Source organism: Vanellus vanellus (assembly GCF_965231255.1).
Source record: "Vanellus vanellus genome assembly, chromosome: 8".
Lineage (NCBI taxonomy): Eukaryota > Metazoa > Chordata > Aves > Charadriiformes > Charadriidae > Vanellus > Vanellus vanellus.
In genome coordinates this window covers 18,345,353-18,364,467 of record NC_138913.1, presented here as the reverse complement: position 1 = coordinate 18,364,467, position 19,115 = coordinate 18,345,353, and the positions used below count along the sequence as shown (strand labels likewise).

Here is a 19,115-nt window from a genome sequence, read left to right as displayed (position 1 = left end):
CCTTTTATTTTTTAATAATAACTATATGTGGTACTTCTATTTTTGGAGCATTTGCTGTGAGGTCTTTTGTTGTTGTTTTGTTGGGTGTTTTGGGTTGGTTGTTTTGTTGTTTGTTTTTTTTTTCAATCATGATTTGGCCAAATTAATTAGGAATGTAACTTACAAATAGAATAGAAATCCACAATGCTTGAATCTGTAAGCTGTTCAAATTTCTATACATTTATTATACTGTTGTAGGGAGGCTTTCTGTAATAGAAGCAAGTTGGCAAGACAGGATTGAAATCTTTTGGAATGAATGTAACTTGTTAGAATAACTATTTGGTTTAATACCAGACAAACTATTTTAGAATATCTGGGATTCAGTACTCGTGTCTGCAACGTCACAATCATTTTATCACCTCAGCTGTTTTTGCCTTTTCCATCTTCATACATTTGATGTATTCTAAGGGATTTTTATTTGCCAATAGTTGAAACTGGAGGGAGGGGGAAATACAGTAATGCCAATAAATGTGTTTTGCCAAGGTAAAGTGTTTCTGATTAATTGCCATTAATAAAAGGCTGCCATTAAACAAAGTTGAATGTGGTTGAGTGTCAGAGTTAGGTTTTGTTGTATATGGATTAACCCTGAGGCAAAGTGTCTGTTCCTTGGAGCCATTTTCTGTTGTTTTCAAAGTCAAATTTATGAAAAAATAAATTTTATACTCTTGCAACATTTTTTTTTTTAAATATGCACTTTTTTTGCTTTGGTACTGGAATATCTAGGAAAAAAACAGAGGCCATTGAATATTTCTGACCATTAAGATTTGATTTCTCATTTTATAATGTTTTAAAATGCAGTAGATGTTCTAGAATTTAATTAGGAACAAGTAGGATGATTAATAATAAAAGTTGCCTTCATTTCGGTTAGTCTAGAAAGATGATGTTATTCAGTAATTAGTTCTGTTAGGATTGTAAATTATCATTAGTTTTAATTTGTATTATGACGATGTATTGTTGAATGTATTTTTATTTAAATTTTATTTTCTTATCAAGACATTAAAATGTTTTGTAACATTGCTTGAGAATAACTCCCAAATAAATTACAACAAACTTGAGATACACTGTGTTTATTGTGAGACCTGGCTTCTTAAAATGTTGGCATTTATCGGAAGACTGAATTAATAGGGGTTTACGTGTAGGAGTTGTGTATAAAGAGATAAATCTGGTTGGCAGGAAAAAAAAACCAAAATTAAGTTGAGGGATCTTGGCGTGGTCATCTACAGTATTGTTACATTTTAACTGAGATCAATGGTTGGAGAGAGAAGTGGTAGTTATTACCACTAATTACTAAGTGCATCAGTAATTTGGTAGCTTTTAAAATGTTTGCAATCACTAACCTGATGTACTGAAGGATATCTAGTACTATGTTATTGGTGTTATATGACTAATGTTTCCTTGCTTACTGATTTGTCTTCCATTACCTGTCCTGTGTACGGGAACCAGCTATATAATTTGTCAGACCTATTTTAAATATATTGTATTTGGAAAAAAAAGTCTTTACTTCTATCAATCTTCTTTCTTTATGCAATGTGGATGCTTTTTTGCTACCAGCTCTCCCCTCCTATGCTTATGGGCATTTTTTGTAAGATAATTTTGTACAAGCATGTTTTAATGTCTTGAGGTGTTTTGCTTACTTGTACAGGGAATGGACCTGTTGTCCTTTATTGCTGGTATGGAAGCTGCTATTAGGAGTTACAGTGCAAACCTTCCAGCCATTTTGGAATTAATTTTGATTAATTCTGAGGTAAGCTGTAATAAGGCCCAGTCTGAGTGGTCACTACATTCATTTGCAGAGATGAGAAAGCAGAGGAAGTTAAAGATGGAATTGGAAGTACATGAGGATTTTTTTTTCTGTGGACATGAAAAAAAAAAATATTTGTAAGGATTCTGTGACGATTATAGCAGAGCGATCTATTCTTTTCACTGCTAATATGCTACCTTTTCTAACCATTCCATTAAGCTGAGTTTTCTCTAAACCATGACATGAAAAGGGCATTCCCATTTAAGATCTGTAGCTTCTGTGCTGATCATACTTTCAAGTTCTGGGCTAGGCTAGCAGTCGTAGATGCATAAGGCCTCTGTAGCTAGAATTTTTTTCCTAGGGCTCTGGATTCCTTGAAAATCGGTGTGCTAGTTTCTCACACCGTTCTATACACCATCATACATGCAGATGACTATAGTGAGAAAATCCACACCTGAAGCCTACATATAGGTGAGCATATATATTTATCTTCATATAATCTATATATAGACTATATATAGTAAACAATCAATAATATATGGAAAATTAAGTGTTTAAGAGACATTATCTCTAATTTCTGCTCATTTGTATATATTTTAAAGGGCAAAGTTTGCAACATTTATTCACATGTGATAAGGACTGACTCAGTATTGCATTTAAAAGAGCGTGCATACGGAATAAAAATTAGGCCAATAAGCAACAGCTCCCAGTAACAAAAAAGAGCAACTTCTGGTAGAATGGACAAAAGCATACAATTTACTTAAGGTTCTTAAAAATAGTTACAGAAGCATATTTAACTAAGGTTTTTATAATTTATGCAGATTAAATGAACCAGAAATCCTTTAACAGCAGTAAGGAGACTATATCAGTGTTACTGTGTTCAGCTGTGATGAGACTGCTGCTACAATACTTTGTCTTTTCCTGAGATTCAGCAATATAGGCAGCTGTTTAAAAAAAAAAAAAGAAAAAAAAAATAATTCAGAGTTTGGAAGTAGAGCTATAAGAACTGGGAATATAGACTTTAATTTAGCTAAATTGCTTAGTTTTAAAATAAAAGTTTAAAAAGTCACTTTACCTAAATGAAGGACAGAAATTTGATAATCAGTCGCTTTACAATCTGAATAAGGTTTAAAAAGATCCAGTGGCTGCAGTGTTTGGATTTTTTTTTTTTTTAAATTAACCTTACTGAATTGGTTTTAAAACATTCTTCACATTAACAAATGTTTATGGAAAATAACAACATTTGTCCATATATAAATCTTACTGAATATGATGTTCCATAAAATTGTATGACTGGACTTTTTAACTGTTTGAGGTCATAATTATTTTAGCATAATTACTATTGCAAATGCTGTGGCAGTTTTTGTATGAAGTCTAGTTAACAGTTTCACCAAAAAGATGATATAAATCTTTATTCTCATTTTAGAAACATTAATGATATGGTTTTCTTAAAATCCAGTCAGAAAATTTAGTTTGCTTTAAGGGGTTGTGATTTTGTTCCCCACTTTCATGCTCTATTTTCAGTCATTCTTCCTACACAAGGAAAAAAGCTGAGAGAATCATAGTACAGCCAAAGTAAATCTATGGTATGACTTGAATTGAAAACTTAAATGTAAAAATCTCTTACCCGGCCCCTCTGAAATAGTAGCGCAGAAGGTTTTGGCTCTGGTTTCTCAAAAAATGCAAGGTATCCTCTGCTTTACTCCAGGTTGATGTTTCAGCGACACACTCCACTGTGTCAGGGAGCAGAGAGAGAAGCTGATGTCTGAGGGATGTGTGTGTATACATAACGACAGAAGGCTTCAAAGCCAGCCAGACTCGTGTTCACGCAGCGGTTTCCTCCCGGCTCAGCGTGCAGACACTGTACCTACTGAAGGGTTACTCCAGTAGCCGGCTAAGAAGCTTAGGGGTGGGAGCTCCACGGGGTTTAACACCGCCTGCTCAGCCTTCGCTTTTCCTGACACCGTGACACTGTTGCTAGGTGATACAGAAAGGAGCCTCCATCAGATGGCAAAAAGCGGGCGACAGGAGTGAAATTACTAAGAAGGGAAACTCCCCTGTAAAAATCAAGTGATCTGCAGTAATGTTCAGAGCTGATATTTATGTTGCATCTTTCAGCCATAGACCTTTAAAGTACTTAATGAAAGAAGGGTAAGTATATACAATTCAGTCTCTGCTTTCCACACTGGGGGATGGCAAGGTGCTATGTATTGTATAGCAATGGATATCTAAAAGTCCAAGAGGAAAGAGTACGTCCCTGTAGTTTATGTAACTAAAAAGTATTTAAATGTTGCCAGAAGTAGGCAAAATGCTTTGTCAAATATTTGGTCATTTTAATCATCTCAAGTCATGAACTGACACCCCAGAGGGGGTGACAGTGTAAGCCGAGAGGTTTGTACAAGCGTTTTCTCCATGTGATAATGATGCAATATAGCTCATCGTTTACCTCCCAACTTGTATTTAGTCCTGTACCTTTCCCTCTCTCACCTTTTGTCTTTCCCTTGCTGATTTACCGTAGTATGAATTAGACCAAACAAGTTACAGATCATCTGACTGATTTTACAAGTATCGTTAAATTGAAACAGAAATAATCCTAATCCTAAATGGGAGGTTTTAAATAAAGCACCAAGCTATACAAACAGGAAAATACAAGCGTGAGTTCCAGTACTGCTGGAAAAACTCCATAAAAGAACTACCTTTTTTCAAATGCAAAACATACAGTGATTTCTGTAACAACCAAAATAATTCATCTAGCTTCCTCCTGAGTAGTTGATTTAGATTCTTGTCAAGTCTTCCCTGTCACACCATTCTGTTGTGGTGTGGTACTTACATGGTTTTGTTTTGGGTTTTTATTTAAATTATTTATGTATATACTTGAATTGTATACACGTATATTCTGGAATTAATTTGGCCAAAATCTAAAAGTAGAGGGTAAAAGTCAAAAAATTTGAGTGACATGGTTCACAGGACATAATGTCTACAAGTGTGAATGATGAGAGGATAAACTTCACTTATGCAATACCTTCCAGTAATTTAAGCACGTGGGTAAAGGAATTTTCCATAAGGCAAGTTTCTATGGGGCTTCTCTTGGTGGTGGTTTTTTTTGATTGTTTGTTTTGTGTTTTGTTCGGGTTTTTTGGATTGGAGGGCAGGATTTACTAATAGTAGCTTATGGGTTCTATCCTGATACTAGGCAGGTTCCAAGTATCGGTGTGAGGATAAAAATATTAAGACAAACTGCAGTACCTCACATGAATTTAAAGGAGACGTAAATATTTCACAACAGGTAGGGGGTGTGCCCCCTCGTGACAGCAAAACCACATAACTTGTTTTTCAGTTTTCAATTCAGAATGCAGTTCCATTTTCAAACAGCTAACCTCAGTTAAAATATGCATAATTTTGTCTTCACAGTTAATTATTTTAATTAATAAATGGAATATGAGACAAGCATCTAACTTGAAAATCCACACTGTCCAGGGCAATAGTAATAGCTGAGTTTACTCTGGAGTCAAAGATATTTGTGTCATTGGCTTTAAATCTCTGCTTCAGGAGGAGAGGTGGATGAGCCTGGGTATAGTATGAAGAATGGAGAACTTTCAAGGGTTTAGACTTAATTATAGCAGCTCAGCAAAGTTGGGAGGTATGTAGTCTCTCGTAGACAGGGTTTTCCCATTAAAGCAGAAAGGTTCCCATGCAAAAGTAGTTAACTTTTTTTTGAAAAAACTTCTTTACTTTAAGGATTTCCCTCCTATATATTAGGTGTCATGATCTCCATTTGTTTCACTTAATGAGTAATCCACAATGCATTTAAGAATCTGAATTACCGGTACTGCTCTGTCTTTGAACTCTTTCCTGGACTTCTATAAAGTTCATGCCAAATTGCATACATATGCAGCAATACAGGGAAAATGGTGGGGATGTACTTTTTTTAAACTCCATTTGCTACTCTGGGTAGCGATATATTTCTGTGATTCTTTACTTTAGTCTGCCTTCCAGTGAGATCTTCCCAGTGTAAAAGCGGTATGCAGTTTATTCCACGAATGCAGTACGTTTCCCAAATTCCTGGTTTGGTTTCTTTTTGATTTCTGGATGCCTGCATCATGCTTCTTATTCACAGAAACTGTATGTATTTTTGTATTATACCATTTATAATCAAATACATTTCTGCAATAGCTTCACAGTAAGGAGGCAGCGTGATTCATCGAGGACTGATTCTGGATTCTGATTGTCTCTGTGTCAAATAATACTCATTCAAAGCTCCAAATGTTCAATGTATACATATTTTCAAGTCTATTTTCCATTTTGGCAATTGCATCGGGCAGCTTGAGTAAAACCTTAGGAATGACTACAGGTGACAGCTAGTGTCACCTAGATACAGTACTATCTCCTGTGCTGTCTTCCTCTGCTGCAGCCCCACTGTCTGCCCTCATGGAGGTCTCGGCTATAACCACAACAGTAGTATTAGTACTGGCCATTAATAGCACTGTTTAGCATATTCCTATTGGAAAAACAGCACAGAGAGGCATAGGTGATCTAGAGTTTAAGAAATAGTTTTGGCATAGAACTGTGCTGAAATTCTTTTCTTTGGCAGATAAATTGTCACAGTACTTAAGTGTTCCGATATATGTTAGTCTATTGACAGAACAAACAGTAAGTGTATAATACAATCCAGCACGTGCATTAGTTGGCCAAGATACACACATCCTTACATAACTGTTCTTTGCATTATCATAAAACTGACATTTCCACAACAGTTTTGTTATTAGTAAAAATAATCTTTGATTCTATGATTCGGAGTAAGCAAGCTGTGGAAAAAACAACAAAAATCTCAAAAAGTTGTAGAAGAAGAAAGAAAAAGAACAAAAGTCAGGTCATTTCCAGACATCTCCATTCTTAAAAAATTTGTGAAAATCTATGAAAGGCATTGAACATGCTTCCAAACCACAGTCTGTTCAATACTCAGAGTTTAAAAAGGTTCCCAGAAAATGGAAAATATTCTTACAAGGTGAAGATGCATCTATATTCATTTGACATGGGATTAGGAGTGTGAAAAGAAAAATGTATTATGGCAATTGCGTAAATTGGGTGTCGAACATTTGGAGCTTTGAATGAGTATAGTTTGACACGGAGACAATCAGAATCCAGAATCAGTCCTTGATGAATTACACTGCATCCTTACTGTGAAATTATTGCAGAAATTTAATTGACTGTAAATTGTGTAATATAAAACAATATTCCAAATTTGGGTACCTGCTATTATGTACATCCCCGTTCACGGGGATGCCAAACAAGCTGGTTTTGCCATTCTATAGCACGCAATTGGCTGAGCAGCTGTACTTCCAGCTGAACCATCACTTGATGAGCTGAAAGGAACTCGAACTAAGTTCCTACATTTAGATACTCAATTGGAACATTTTCAGTAAAGTCTGAACGAGGTAAGCAAATGTGGTCTTCCCCTGCCCCATCTGAAATAATGAGGTTTTAGTTACACTTAAAACCAGCGACAAAGTACATAGGGAAAACTGACTGGAAGAGCTATCATATTTTGTGCCACTCTCCCATGTGTGACGTTGTTAATGTCATGTGTGTCTGTAGAGAACAGCTGAATTCCAGAGTGCCGGGACAGTATTTTTCCAAAACGGTGCAGAACTTCTTATAGAGCTCTATAGGTGATAAAATAGCCAAGAAAACAATTATTGGTTGTGAAACTATTATTTTATTTCTATAAAGTGCTACAGACAGAGTTAAAGGTACCTGTATCATATTTGATCTACAACTTTCACTGCTAATGTAAGTTCTGGCACCAGCACACAGTAAAAATGCAAGTTTTGTTTTTAAGAGTAGACAAGACAAAGCAAGCAAGGGAATACCAAATGAAAAGTTACCTCTTTTCCATTTTGAAAAAATGAGTTTTCGAAACATCTCGTTCATCCTAATACTGAAAAGAGTGTTTCACGTTGGCTCTCTCTCTTCTATGAAAGAATATCCCAGTCTTTTGGAATAAACTCAGAGCTGCATCTCATTTGAACAGACGTGCTCGGCAAAGGAGCTGGTTATGCCTGATGGCTTCTCCATGAGGGGTGAAGAGGAGAGACTAAAGGACGGGATTGTAATTGTTTTAATGACCGTGTTTGAGATTTCACTGACTTTTTTTTCTGTCCATAGGCATCCAGAGCAGTTCCTATACACATGAGCCCCTTGTTTTGCTTCCCCCCTCCCAGCTGCGCAGGTAAAACTGCTTTATAACATCATGAAGCAATTAAGTTCAGGGAATGGTTACAGGTTAAAACTAGCATTGCCAAATTATTGAAATCAGTGTGTTTTATATTTACATTTGCAAAGTGTACAGCAAAAGTGCAACATTTTGGCAGTATCCAAACATAATCTGTGTCATAGTTTGTTCTTATGAGCTCTTAGAACTGGAGAATTGCATCTAGTTTCCATCTAATCCCTGCTAAGAAAAAATTAGAGATGGCAAGGCAAGTTGTGTAGATTTACAAAAAAAAAAAGTGACTACAACAGGCTTTTTTTAATCCCTATTTAGAGGCAATTGACATCTTACACAGCAGAAATTAAATGTGCTTAAATTTCAGGTTGTTTTTTTTATTTGAGGAACAGATACATTCAAAACTTAAACATCCATGCAAAAGGTATAAAAATACATTATCAAAGGGAAATTATGTATACATGTTCTTTTCAAGTTTTACAAAACGCGGTTTTAATTTTAAACTTTTCTGGCTTATGCCTAGTCCCAGTAATTCAGATTCAGAAGTGTGACGATGTTTGTTGTTTTTTTGTTTTTTTTTTTTTTAAATAAGAGAAAAAAAGAATATGATGAGTTACAAAGAAATGAATTATCAAAGTTAATGACAAGTTTATGACTAGAAAGTAGTTACTTCAACTTGGTATCATTGATCTTTTCAAATTTTCTGATAGCTATTGAATCTATTGAGAGGCCTATTGTAAGATATGTTCAGTGAGGAAAAACAGAAGCAATTTTGCATCTAAGTATTTTCATTTTAGTTTAATTATAACATTTCTTTCTGATTGGGAAATAGAGTAATTAGGGTTTTTTTTTACTGTATATCAGATACTGCTGTATTAGCATGATAGTAGTAGCTTGAGCATCACACCAGCTACATGTGGTGGGTCCTCTGAGTTTATAGATCTCTCAACTCGTACAACTCAGTGACATAAAGATAGCAATTGTTCCTTCCATGGCTGACTTCTGCGAGTTTGGGAATTGGACAGTGTGGATTGAGAGAAGTCTGAATCAGCTGAGATAAGAGCAAAAGATCTTATTCACATATTGTTTCATAGTGTTTTCAAGGAAATGATAGGTCCTTCTGAATTGACAGTTGATTAATGTAGAAACAGAAGATCTTTAAGATCAATATAATAGAAGTGATTGAACTATTTTATTTTTTATTTTTTACTTTATTACCAAAGGCCAGATTTTTGTGGCTAAGGTGTGCAACATGCAAGCCACTGCCGAAATGTATGGCTTACTCTGTTAGCAGTCTTAGGAAACATATCAAGAGTTGGAGTTCCAGGAGGATTTGGTCATCCTCTCCCCTTAGTGAATGAAGGTAGTTCAGTCCTTTCAGATGAAGCTGTGATTCACTTGCACTGCGACTGCTCATAATACATACTGTATGCAGAGATCATCCTTCATGAGGAATCTCAATTTGGCACCTGCTAGGTGTCCTGTTTGAACATAAAAAATGTTTTAAAAATACATAGAGGCACTCAGAAATCTTGCACAAAGTCTTCCTTAGCTATAAAAACATGTCATTACATATTAAAAGTTTTTATTTCTGTTCACACTTTGCATTACTCTACAGCACTTGCAAAGCTGGATGGATACACCATGTGCTCCTTTTCTATGCCAGCAGTAATTCGTTCGGAGATTGATACATGGTCCACAGAATGACTTGGAGCTGCTTTTCTTCTCAGCAACTTGATCTCTGTTGTTGCTGACTATACCAGGCAAGCAGAAAATAAGTTTGTTTGGAGCACAAAAACAGTGTGAGTTTTAATACTGATTGTGTTCAACGTAACTGAATGTAGGAACTGTTCCAATTAAAGTATTAAGAGTTCTACAAATGAAGATCCTCTAGTTCTTCAACTTAAAGAAAATCTGGGCTTGATTAGGGATCGCAACATTCAAGTTATCCAAAATTGCTTTTTCTTGAATGAATTTTAAAAATCACATTAATTTTGTACATGTTACTTAGTTGCTGTTATCATCTAAGAGCTGAATTATGTGGAGATAAATGGTAGTTATTTCTGCTACAAGGAAAACTACATTTCTGGATGGAATGGTATTTTGAATGGTAAAAGGAGATTAAGAAATGTAATTTCTGTCTCTGCCCTTCCCTTCCTTTAAAATATCTCATTTTTTTACTCTGCACTCTTGTTTATACCATAGTGTAACACATCATTATTCCTGTGCCTTTATAATCATATGTAACCCAGCTGTGACAATCAGCTGCGATTGTTATTGAAGGGAAGCTGGCAAAACCAAGAAGTTAGTATTTTCAAACTTCAACTTGGCAGCATTTCTGCTGAGAGCAGATGTGATTTTTTTTTTTTTTTTTTTTTTTGAAGTGGTAGTGAGAGAAACAATTTCTCAAGTGAGAAAGCAGTAATCCAGCCTAGTTTTTAAAACTTAGCACAGCAATCTGATGTAGGTCCAGAACTGGGCTGGTACTAGTACAGAATAGTGAAGATAAGTACTCTGGCTGGTGTGACTTTTCTAATAGTGTGTTAGTGAATAGAGAATCACCTGATTTTTTTTCTACAGTACAAGTGGGAACTGACTCACATTTAGGACCTTGCCTTAACCAGCAATATAAGTGTCATTGGCTGGAGTCATTTGGCTTTGCAAACTGATGCTCAAAGTTCAGCCCAACCACCAAACCCAATGTGGACACACTGAGATTTCTGCATTGTGGTCAGAGACTTGATAAATTGCAATGAACTAATCAGAAATTAAAGGGGAGGGGGGGTGAATGGTGCGTGTGTGCACAAGGGTCAGCTCCAGGGCTAGAGAAGAATTTTGCCTTTAGTTTTTCACTGTGTGGATAAGGTGAGGTGAACCCCTGTGGTCCATGAATGTCTGTAATGTCTTGTTGATCATCCCAGTTCAAGTTGTATGTAAATGTTTTAGGGTATATACCTCCATAGAAGTGTTCTAGACTACATGCAAAAATAAGTGCTGTGTATGAATCTAAAGCTGCTGAGAAGACGGTTGGTGTTGGACACAGTCAGGTACTCCGACTGCAGTTGATCTGTTTGGCAGAGCGATGGGAGAATGCCTGTGCAGGTGGAATGCGGCAAGTCTTGAGGAAAGGAAAAGCAAAGGGGGCGGTTTCTAACTCCAGCGCTTACACCTTCCATGGATTTGTTTGTCCTAACTTATAATAGAACAATGTATCTTTAAAGTTCAATTTGTACATGGATGTCAACATTATCAAACAAAATTATCTTAAAGTAGGCTTAAAGAGAGAGGGCACTATCTTGGAAAAGACAATTTTGTATGCTCTTATTTGGGTAAAGGTTAGGAAAGAAACCCAAGTTTCTATTATCTTTTAAAATAATTGTGTGCATTGTTTTGCTTTGTTCTTATCCACGCTTTGAAGCTCCGGTTTTTAAGACATATGTGGTTGTATATGTAAATACTTTATTTTTGAATGTAATCATCCACTTCAAACTTCCCTTTTAGCTTTTCCGTTCCCTAGGGGCTTCACACTCTTACCTAGTTCAACTGATTATTTTTTTTTAATTTACTTTTATTTTTTGGTCCTCTCACAAGCTCAAGCTGATGAATTCCGACTACCCTGCTCCGACGTCACAAAGCAAGATCTCTAACGGCCCCTGTCCATGAAGGGTTACTGCCGGCCGAGGCGGCCGAGCCTTCACTCGCCGGGACCCGCCGACTTCTGAGGGGATCGCAGGGGCGACCCTTGCGGGATCCCACCGGCGCCGCACACGCCCACTAGGGGGCGCCCCCCGCGCTCGCCGCCGCCGCGGGGGGGCGCTGTCGGCCCGCGCTGCCGCCCGCCGCGTCCCCGCCCCTCCGCCATGGCCGATGTGGAGGACGGGGACGAGGCGGGCGCCCCCCACTCGCACCCGGGCTCGGCGGGCTCTAAAGCGGGCGCCCCCGACAAGATGTTCTCGCTGAAGAAGTGGAACGCGGTGGCCATGTGGAGCTGGGACGTGGAGTGCGATACCTGCGCCATTTGCCGGGTGCAGGTCATGGGTAAGCGCCGGACGGCAGGCCCCGGCCGCCATGGCCGCCGCCGCGGGCCGGAGGGCCGCCCCGCCGCCGTGCTGGGCCGCCCCGCCGCCGTGCCCTCCTCCCCGCGCACGGCGGGCGGAGGAGAGGGACGCGGTTTCCGGCAGAAGGGGGGGGCTGCCCCCTCCGCGCCTCCTCTTCCTCCTCCTGAGGAAGAGAGGAGGGCCCTGCGGCCCTCCGTGTCCCGCGCGCGGGCCCCTGCCGTCACCTCAGGCTGCGCACACCGCCCGGTGGGCCGGCCCCGCCGGGCCCCGCTCCCCCGGGCGGCACTCCCTGCCGCCTTCCCGCTGGGGGGGGTGGAGCCGGGGCGCCTGCCGGGCTGCTCCCCTGCGCCGGGCGGGCGGGCCGAGCCTGTGCCAGGGCCCCGGGGCGGGCTGCCGGCCCGGCCTGCGCGAAGGGGCCTGGGTCGTGGGGTCTGTGCCCTGTGTGTTGGCAAACTTCGCCAGCGCCGAGTTACGGCCGAGCAGGCCAAAACGCTGTGTGTGTATGGGGGGGGTGTGTGGGCGTGTGTGCTGCTGTTTGTGGGTTTGGTGTTTTGTTTTTTGTTTTGAAGAAACAGCTGATATAAAATCATTTTCCAAACCTGTTAATCCAGAGTCTCTAACACTTCTACCCAAGCCTCCTAGTTACTAGTGCAGTTTAACACGTGTAAATGTGCCAAAAAAATCTGTTGAAAAGTAAGGGGGTAGCTTACCTGCCTATGAAATCTGGAGAATCTTTGAAAGCAGCCTTATTGTTGTCTGGCATTACTGTTTTCTGACATCTTTTGCAAATACGATATTTATCTTGTATCTTTGAAAATCCGTTAAATTCTTCTCCTTTTATCTCCATATCCAGTCAGTACTATTGTGCTGAGTCACCCTGGGCATAACTGTCCCGTCAGTTGGGCTTGGTGCCGTCTGGCACAACAAATGACCCAAGATTCCCTCCAGAGCACCTTGCTTTTGTAGGTCCAAGAAGCATGATGCTGCAAGTCCAGTCAGGTTTGGGCTTAACAGAAATGAGACAAAGTACGTAATGCTGTCATTTCTCATACACGTTTTTACTGAGAATGTTCTGTGGAAAAGAAAAGGCAAAAAGGTGTACCAGAGGAAAAAAGCCCAGAATGAAGTTGTGGGAGATTCACCTTTTGCATAAGCACGTTTTGAAGATTGTCTGCTTTTCGATGGTGAACAGAGACCACCCTGGAAATATGAAATTGGCTTCATCTGCCATATAAGCCATAATTTTAAGAATGTATTGCCCTGTTCCAGTTAGCCTGTTACAGGGTACTATAAAAAGAGTCTTAAATGAACAAAATCTTACCCAGAGCTTTTATAAAAGTTTGGAAAAAAAAAAAAATTTGGCTATAATTTTTCATAAGTAGACCAAGGGAGTACTTTTCACCTGAAACTAGCAGAAAAATCTGGCAACCGTTTTTTTGAGAACAAACCACATTGTCAGAACGTGAAACTTGATCATTGCTGACTTCAGTTTAGCAATTTCGTGTTGACCCTGCCAGACCCGGTCTGGCTCCTGTAGAGCCACTGCGTCTGCAGTAACCTAAGGTGTGAGGCAGTGCCAGACTTAAGCTGGCACTCGTTGAAAGTTAGTTTGTTTGATTTTTGCAAGGGAGGGAAGTGTTAGCTGGCTTAATTTTCTATTGGTTTAACTCCTTGAACCAACATGGTCTTCAAGGGTCACGGAAGCACAGGGGAAGGAAGCAAAAATGCAGGTGTTAGCTGGGAAGGGCAGGATTGTAGCAGTGCTGGCTTACAGTTGATTGACCTTTCAGGCTGATACCCTTAGGGTTGTGAAGCAGCTTAGCTTGGTATGGTTGCATTGATTTCTGTCCTCAGGTCTCTGTGCTGCTTCTCTGTCTGAAACCACAGATCTGGGGCTAGGGTAGCAAAGCTGCTTTTATAGTGACTGGTAGTCTGCCCCAGCTTACTGCCCTGCGTGTTGAGGTGACCCCAGATCAGTTTGCTTTGATGTATCATGATACAAATTGAAGCAGTTTGACTGAATCTTCACTGCAGCTTGGCCCTTAAATGCTGTGAAAATACAAATTACAGTAACAGACAACAGGAGACTTTATCTACTTACTGCCTTACTTTTATCTCAGTGAGGAAAGGGCAACTGTTTCTGTCCTCTTTTGTTCTTTATTACCTGAGAAAATGAGGAATATCTGGGCAGATGAATCTAAAATAGAAGTACCAGCTGTATCTGGCAGAGAAAGCAAAAATACTGAAATCTAAATTCCTGTAGCACGTTATTTTTGTGTCTTCTAGGAAAATATGGTCCAGCTAATGACATGTAGGCCAGGTCCAGCCTGCGGGACACTATTGTTTAAACTACTACCTTTCCTTTGGAGGAGGTGAAGATGTGTTTGCTCCCATGATAGTTGAATACTTTTATTGTTGTGGTATGTGAACAGATGTCTATAGCAGCCCATGTCAGGGCAAAAGGAAAAACAAAGGCATTTTTCCATTGTATATGTGTAGCACAGTACTAAGCCTGGAAGTTGTCAGTTCTGTATTTTGTTGAGTGCTGAACCTGACATCCAGTCCTATAGCCAAAGGCTGGAGTGCATAAAGATGATAAATATTTTTAGTGAGATGTTGTTCTATGTTTGTCTGTTCATTTATATTATCAAATTGACCGATATGTTTGCATACATATGTGACTCATGTGACAATTACATGCAGGTACTTATTAAGGAAAACTACTGTATAAAAAGTAGTAGGAGGTGGAGGTTGTGGTGAGAGATGTACAGCCTAAAAAAAATCAAAATTGTGAATGATTTCCTTAAAAGGAGATGCTGACATCTGAAAAACAAAGTCCTGTAATTAGGGTTTGGCTTTGTGCTTGCTCTGGCCTTAATATGCCCGAGTGCCTTGGCACAAATCTGCTGGTTGTTATATCTACAAAATGGAGAAGGCTTTTTTTGAGCAGAAGTTATGAAAATACCAAAGCAATGGAAAATAAACAAAACTTGTTCGACAGTTTATAGTCCATCTGATCTCTTTCTGATATATATTTCATTGTCATGTGCACTGTTGTAAAATGGGGGGGGGGGCATTTAATGTTAAAGGGCTGAACTAGACATCAAAACTTAAAAATTTTACCTTTGTAAATTGGTTTTAGAGTTTATATTTTCCTCTGACAAACCTATTCTTATGATGGAATCCTGAGAATCAAATTGAGTCTTGTTCTTGTTTACTTTTAGATGCCTGTCTTAGATGTCAAGCTGAAAACAAACAAGAAGATTGTGTTGGTATGTAGTGATTTCATTCGCTTGTTTTTCAATTGAAGCTTCTCTCACTAGGGTGCATTTTAAAGTTTGAAGGGAATACTGATTTTTATTAATGCTCAAAAGTAAACTGGTGTTTTGTTCTGCATTGTGTCATCTTTTTGCATTAGTAATACTTTACGCTTTATTTTTGAGCACTAATAAAATTAGTTTACACTGTAGACATGCTGTAGAACAAAACAGCTCCAAATTTGCAGTCAACACATATGCAACCGAGAGGTTTAAGTTTCTCTCACTCTGAGCATAATTGAGGAGATGATAATGTACACTTCTGAAGTGAGTAGGAAAAGGCTACTTTTTTCTTCTGAGATGCATGCCAAAAGACTCAATAATAATCATAGAATAATAGAATGGTTTAGGTTGGAAAGGACCTTGAAGATCATCAAGTTCCAACCCCCCTGCCATAGGCAGGGACACCTATAATACCAATAAAAAGTTCTGAAATAAATGTGTGTCTGCGTTAGAAAGCGATATTTTTCCCAGTCGTAATTCAGACATACTGGAGAATTGCTTTTTCACTTTTCATTTGAAAAATTGGAATCACTTGAGTTCACTATAATGCTGTTTAAACATAAACATACTTTCAGTTGCATACCAGTGTATGCAAAAGCAAATCTTAATTCTGACATATTTAAAGCAAAAATAATGAAAATTGTCTCAAAGAGTTTGTTTTAAGCCTTTAAGTCACCTTTTAAAGCAGTGCTTTTCTTTCTGTTTTGAAGTATATTATCTCAAACTTAATCCAGTGTTGGTTTTGATGATTATTTTAATGAAAACAGGAATTTCCTCTTCCAGATATCTTAACTGGCTTGCTAAGTGTCCTGTTTAAGATAGAGAGAAAAAAAAAAAAAAAAAAAAAAAATAAAAAAAAAGAAAGGCAGCCTAATTTACCACACGCCTTTGACTGGTACCCTTGTACCCATAAGGAAAATGTGAACTAATAAGGGGACAAAGCAAAGTAACCAGTACTACTCTGGAGTAGCTGGACAATAGACAACCCTTTTTGTTGTGTTGAAACAATTGTAGGCTGTGAATTTCTGGTCTAAGATCCATTTTGACGCTATGTACTGTGTCAAATATGCCTCCTTATCATACATTTAAGTTTAAAGACTGCATTTCAGATGACAATTTGGTGATATGCTCCTGTGTGATAGACAGTCAGTAGTGCATTGTCTATATTTTGGTACTGGGGAAGATAAAGTGAATAACTTAGGTAGTTGTGCTTGTTTCCTAGACACAACTGGTAAATGTGTTTATATATTCACAAAACTCTGTCACTTTATACAAGAAGGTGAGAATATATGTATTTCTTTTTTTGTAATAGGAAATAAGTAACAGGATTGATGATGGAGAACTGTAATCAGAATGACCATAATAATCCAATCTCAGTGAATAAATCAGTGATGAGCCATTTTGTCTCTAAAGCTCACAGTGGTTATAAACATCTGAGAATGATAGTTTGGACCTTGCTGGAGTTGTTGATTGGACAGCTGAGTATGACTGGAACACGTTCTTTCTTCTCTTTCAGTGGTTTGGGGAGAATGCAATCATTCCTTCCACAATTGCTGCATGTCCTTGTGGGTGAAACAGAATAATCGCTGTCCCCTCTGCCAGCAGGACTGGGTAGTCCAGCGAATAGGCAAATAGAAACACTGGAAGTTTGTTGGTTTGTTTGGTTTTTTTTTTTTTTTTTCCCTGTTGAATTTGTTGAAATAGTGTATGTCTTATACAAAAGAATGGAACATGTCAATCACAGCATGATTTATTTAGCTTATCTGCTACAAGAACAGTGTGGTTTTGTTGTATGCTCTTTGCTGTATGAGGTGGCATTGGTCAGTCTTACTGCAGATATTTCCACAACTGAAAAACGAGAGACACTACATTAATACGCGTATCTGTTACTATTTGAGTGTTAACTCTATCAGAGCGTAGAAATGTGGTGGTGCAGATTATACCCGAAAAACAGTTTATTTAATGTTTTTTTGCATAGATAAATGGATTAATTTGAAAGGATGACCTTACCTATAAGTCTGATAGGCTGCATAGTTTACTGTCAGGATAAAGAAATTGTTTTCTAAGTAACATTGTGTACAAAACCACAGTCGGTGAGGTTTTTTAGAAAGTATTCTGTTTTTTAATCTAAAATTAGTAGTGTGTGAGGCATTTGCTCTGTGCTTTTTCCATCACTCTATACTAAATATTTCTAATTTAGGTTTTCTTTATGACTTTAGAAAATTTTGTTTTGTTGTATTTCTAAATCTGTTGCTGTATTATATTCTGTACAACGATACAACCATAGTGTTAAAATTTAACCACATTAATATTTTTTTAATTTATATTTCTGTTGGAGATCATGGAGATGTGTTTTTAATCCAGAGACGTTTGGTACAAAGACATGTATTTGATATCAGTTGACTATTGGCGTAAACAATCTTGCTGGTTAGCTGACTAAACTAGAAAGCAAACAAACCTGATAATTTAAATATTACAAGAAAGCAGGTACTAATTAAATCTAGGGGAAAATGTTAAATTGTGGTTTCATGAAAATTCAAGTTAATAGATATTTCTTTATCATCATGGTATTGGTTATAATGTTTTGGAAGTGGGAGAAAACATTGTTTCATTTTTGTGGAAATCCTCAATATATCATCTTTTTTTATATTAATCATGTGATTATTTTTTTATTTTTCTTCTTCTTACAGGTATTTAAGTGCTTACCTGTGACTTTGTCTTTTCCCTAAATATCCAAAGTAATTACAGTTAATCCGGACACGTGCTGTGGATTTTTTTTTTTTCTAATATATGTAATAGGTTGAATTCCTGCTTTAAGTCTGTAACAAATTCAGACTTAATAAAATGGTTAATAAACCTGGGTCAAATTGAAGCAATATTTTATGCATATCATTGATCAATTCAAAATTATGACCTTAAATGTTTACGATTAATGCATTTCTGAGCAGATGTATTTCTATCTAGTTCTGTTTATTTTACGTATATTTAGAGGTTTATCTTCATTGTATAAAGTTGTTCCAATGGCAATCTCTGTGTCATCAAGCATACATGCAGAGTTTACTGTGGTTTTGTTTAATACTTGTAATCTCGTTTTTAAAATGTTTTGAATTTTTTAAGTATAGCTTTTGTCTCACTACACACTGAGATCAAAAAAATCTGTGTTACAGTGTATCACATCAGTTGTTATTATCCAAGATGATTTCTGTCTTAAGATTGAAAACAAATATAAAATAGGTTAACAGTAGTAATGAAGTGCCTATGTCACTTACGTTGTTATGGAGTATTTCTGTTTGTGTAAAAGGATTCTTCCTAAAATGATTGCAAAAGAAAATCTGGTTGGATGTGGAAATAATTTTAAGATACAGTTTACATAGCGGCTAATCTACCACCAATTTTCTCTGTCAGAATTTGGTCCCAGGTTCCATCCTCTAACCTCTATTAATTCCATCAGAGGACTTCTTCCTTCATTTTGCTTTGGTTTATAGGTGAATAGGCAAAGTATCAAAGTGATTTTCACCCTGCTTTCGGTTCACGTCAAGTGCATGACGAGTAGCTGAAATTAGAATGGTAGAAAATTTTTTCCAAAGTTTTGGCTCAAACAGGTGTTAACACACATGAGATATTAAGAAAGTTAATGTTGAAATAAAAGAAGCTGATATTTGTGTAGATTGATTTGTGTATTATAAGTATCTTGTTGGACAGTAATTAGGGGTTCACCTAGAATATAAAGT

The 19,115-nt window shown here is 37.8% G+C and overlaps 1 protein-coding gene across 3 annotated transcripts; it reads left to right on the top strand.

Moving 5' to 3' along the window:
• Nucleotides 1-11,866: 11,866 nt before the first annotated feature.
• Nucleotides 11,867-19,050, top strand: RNF7 (ring finger protein 7; the record flags this gene model as incomplete). Of its 3 annotated transcripts, none has more annotated exons than XM_082486855.1 (4): nucleotides 11,867-12,044; nucleotides 15,289-15,336; nucleotides 16,901-16,949; nucleotides 18,075-19,050. In XM_082486855.1, the coding sequence occupies 4 exons, from the start codon at nucleotides 11,867-11,869 to the stop codon at nucleotides 18,094-18,096; spliced, it is 297 nt and encodes a 98-aa protein (XP_082342981.1). In that variant the 3' UTR covers nucleotides 18,097-19,050. The 3 variants fall into 3 exon arrangements, with proteins under 3 accessions (XP_082342981.1, XP_082342980.1, XP_082342979.1); XM_082486854.1 differs by having other exon boundaries at nucleotides 16,901-17,011; XM_082486853.1 differs by having other exon boundaries at nucleotides 16,901-17,038.
• Nucleotides 19,051-19,115: the final 65 nt, after the last annotated feature.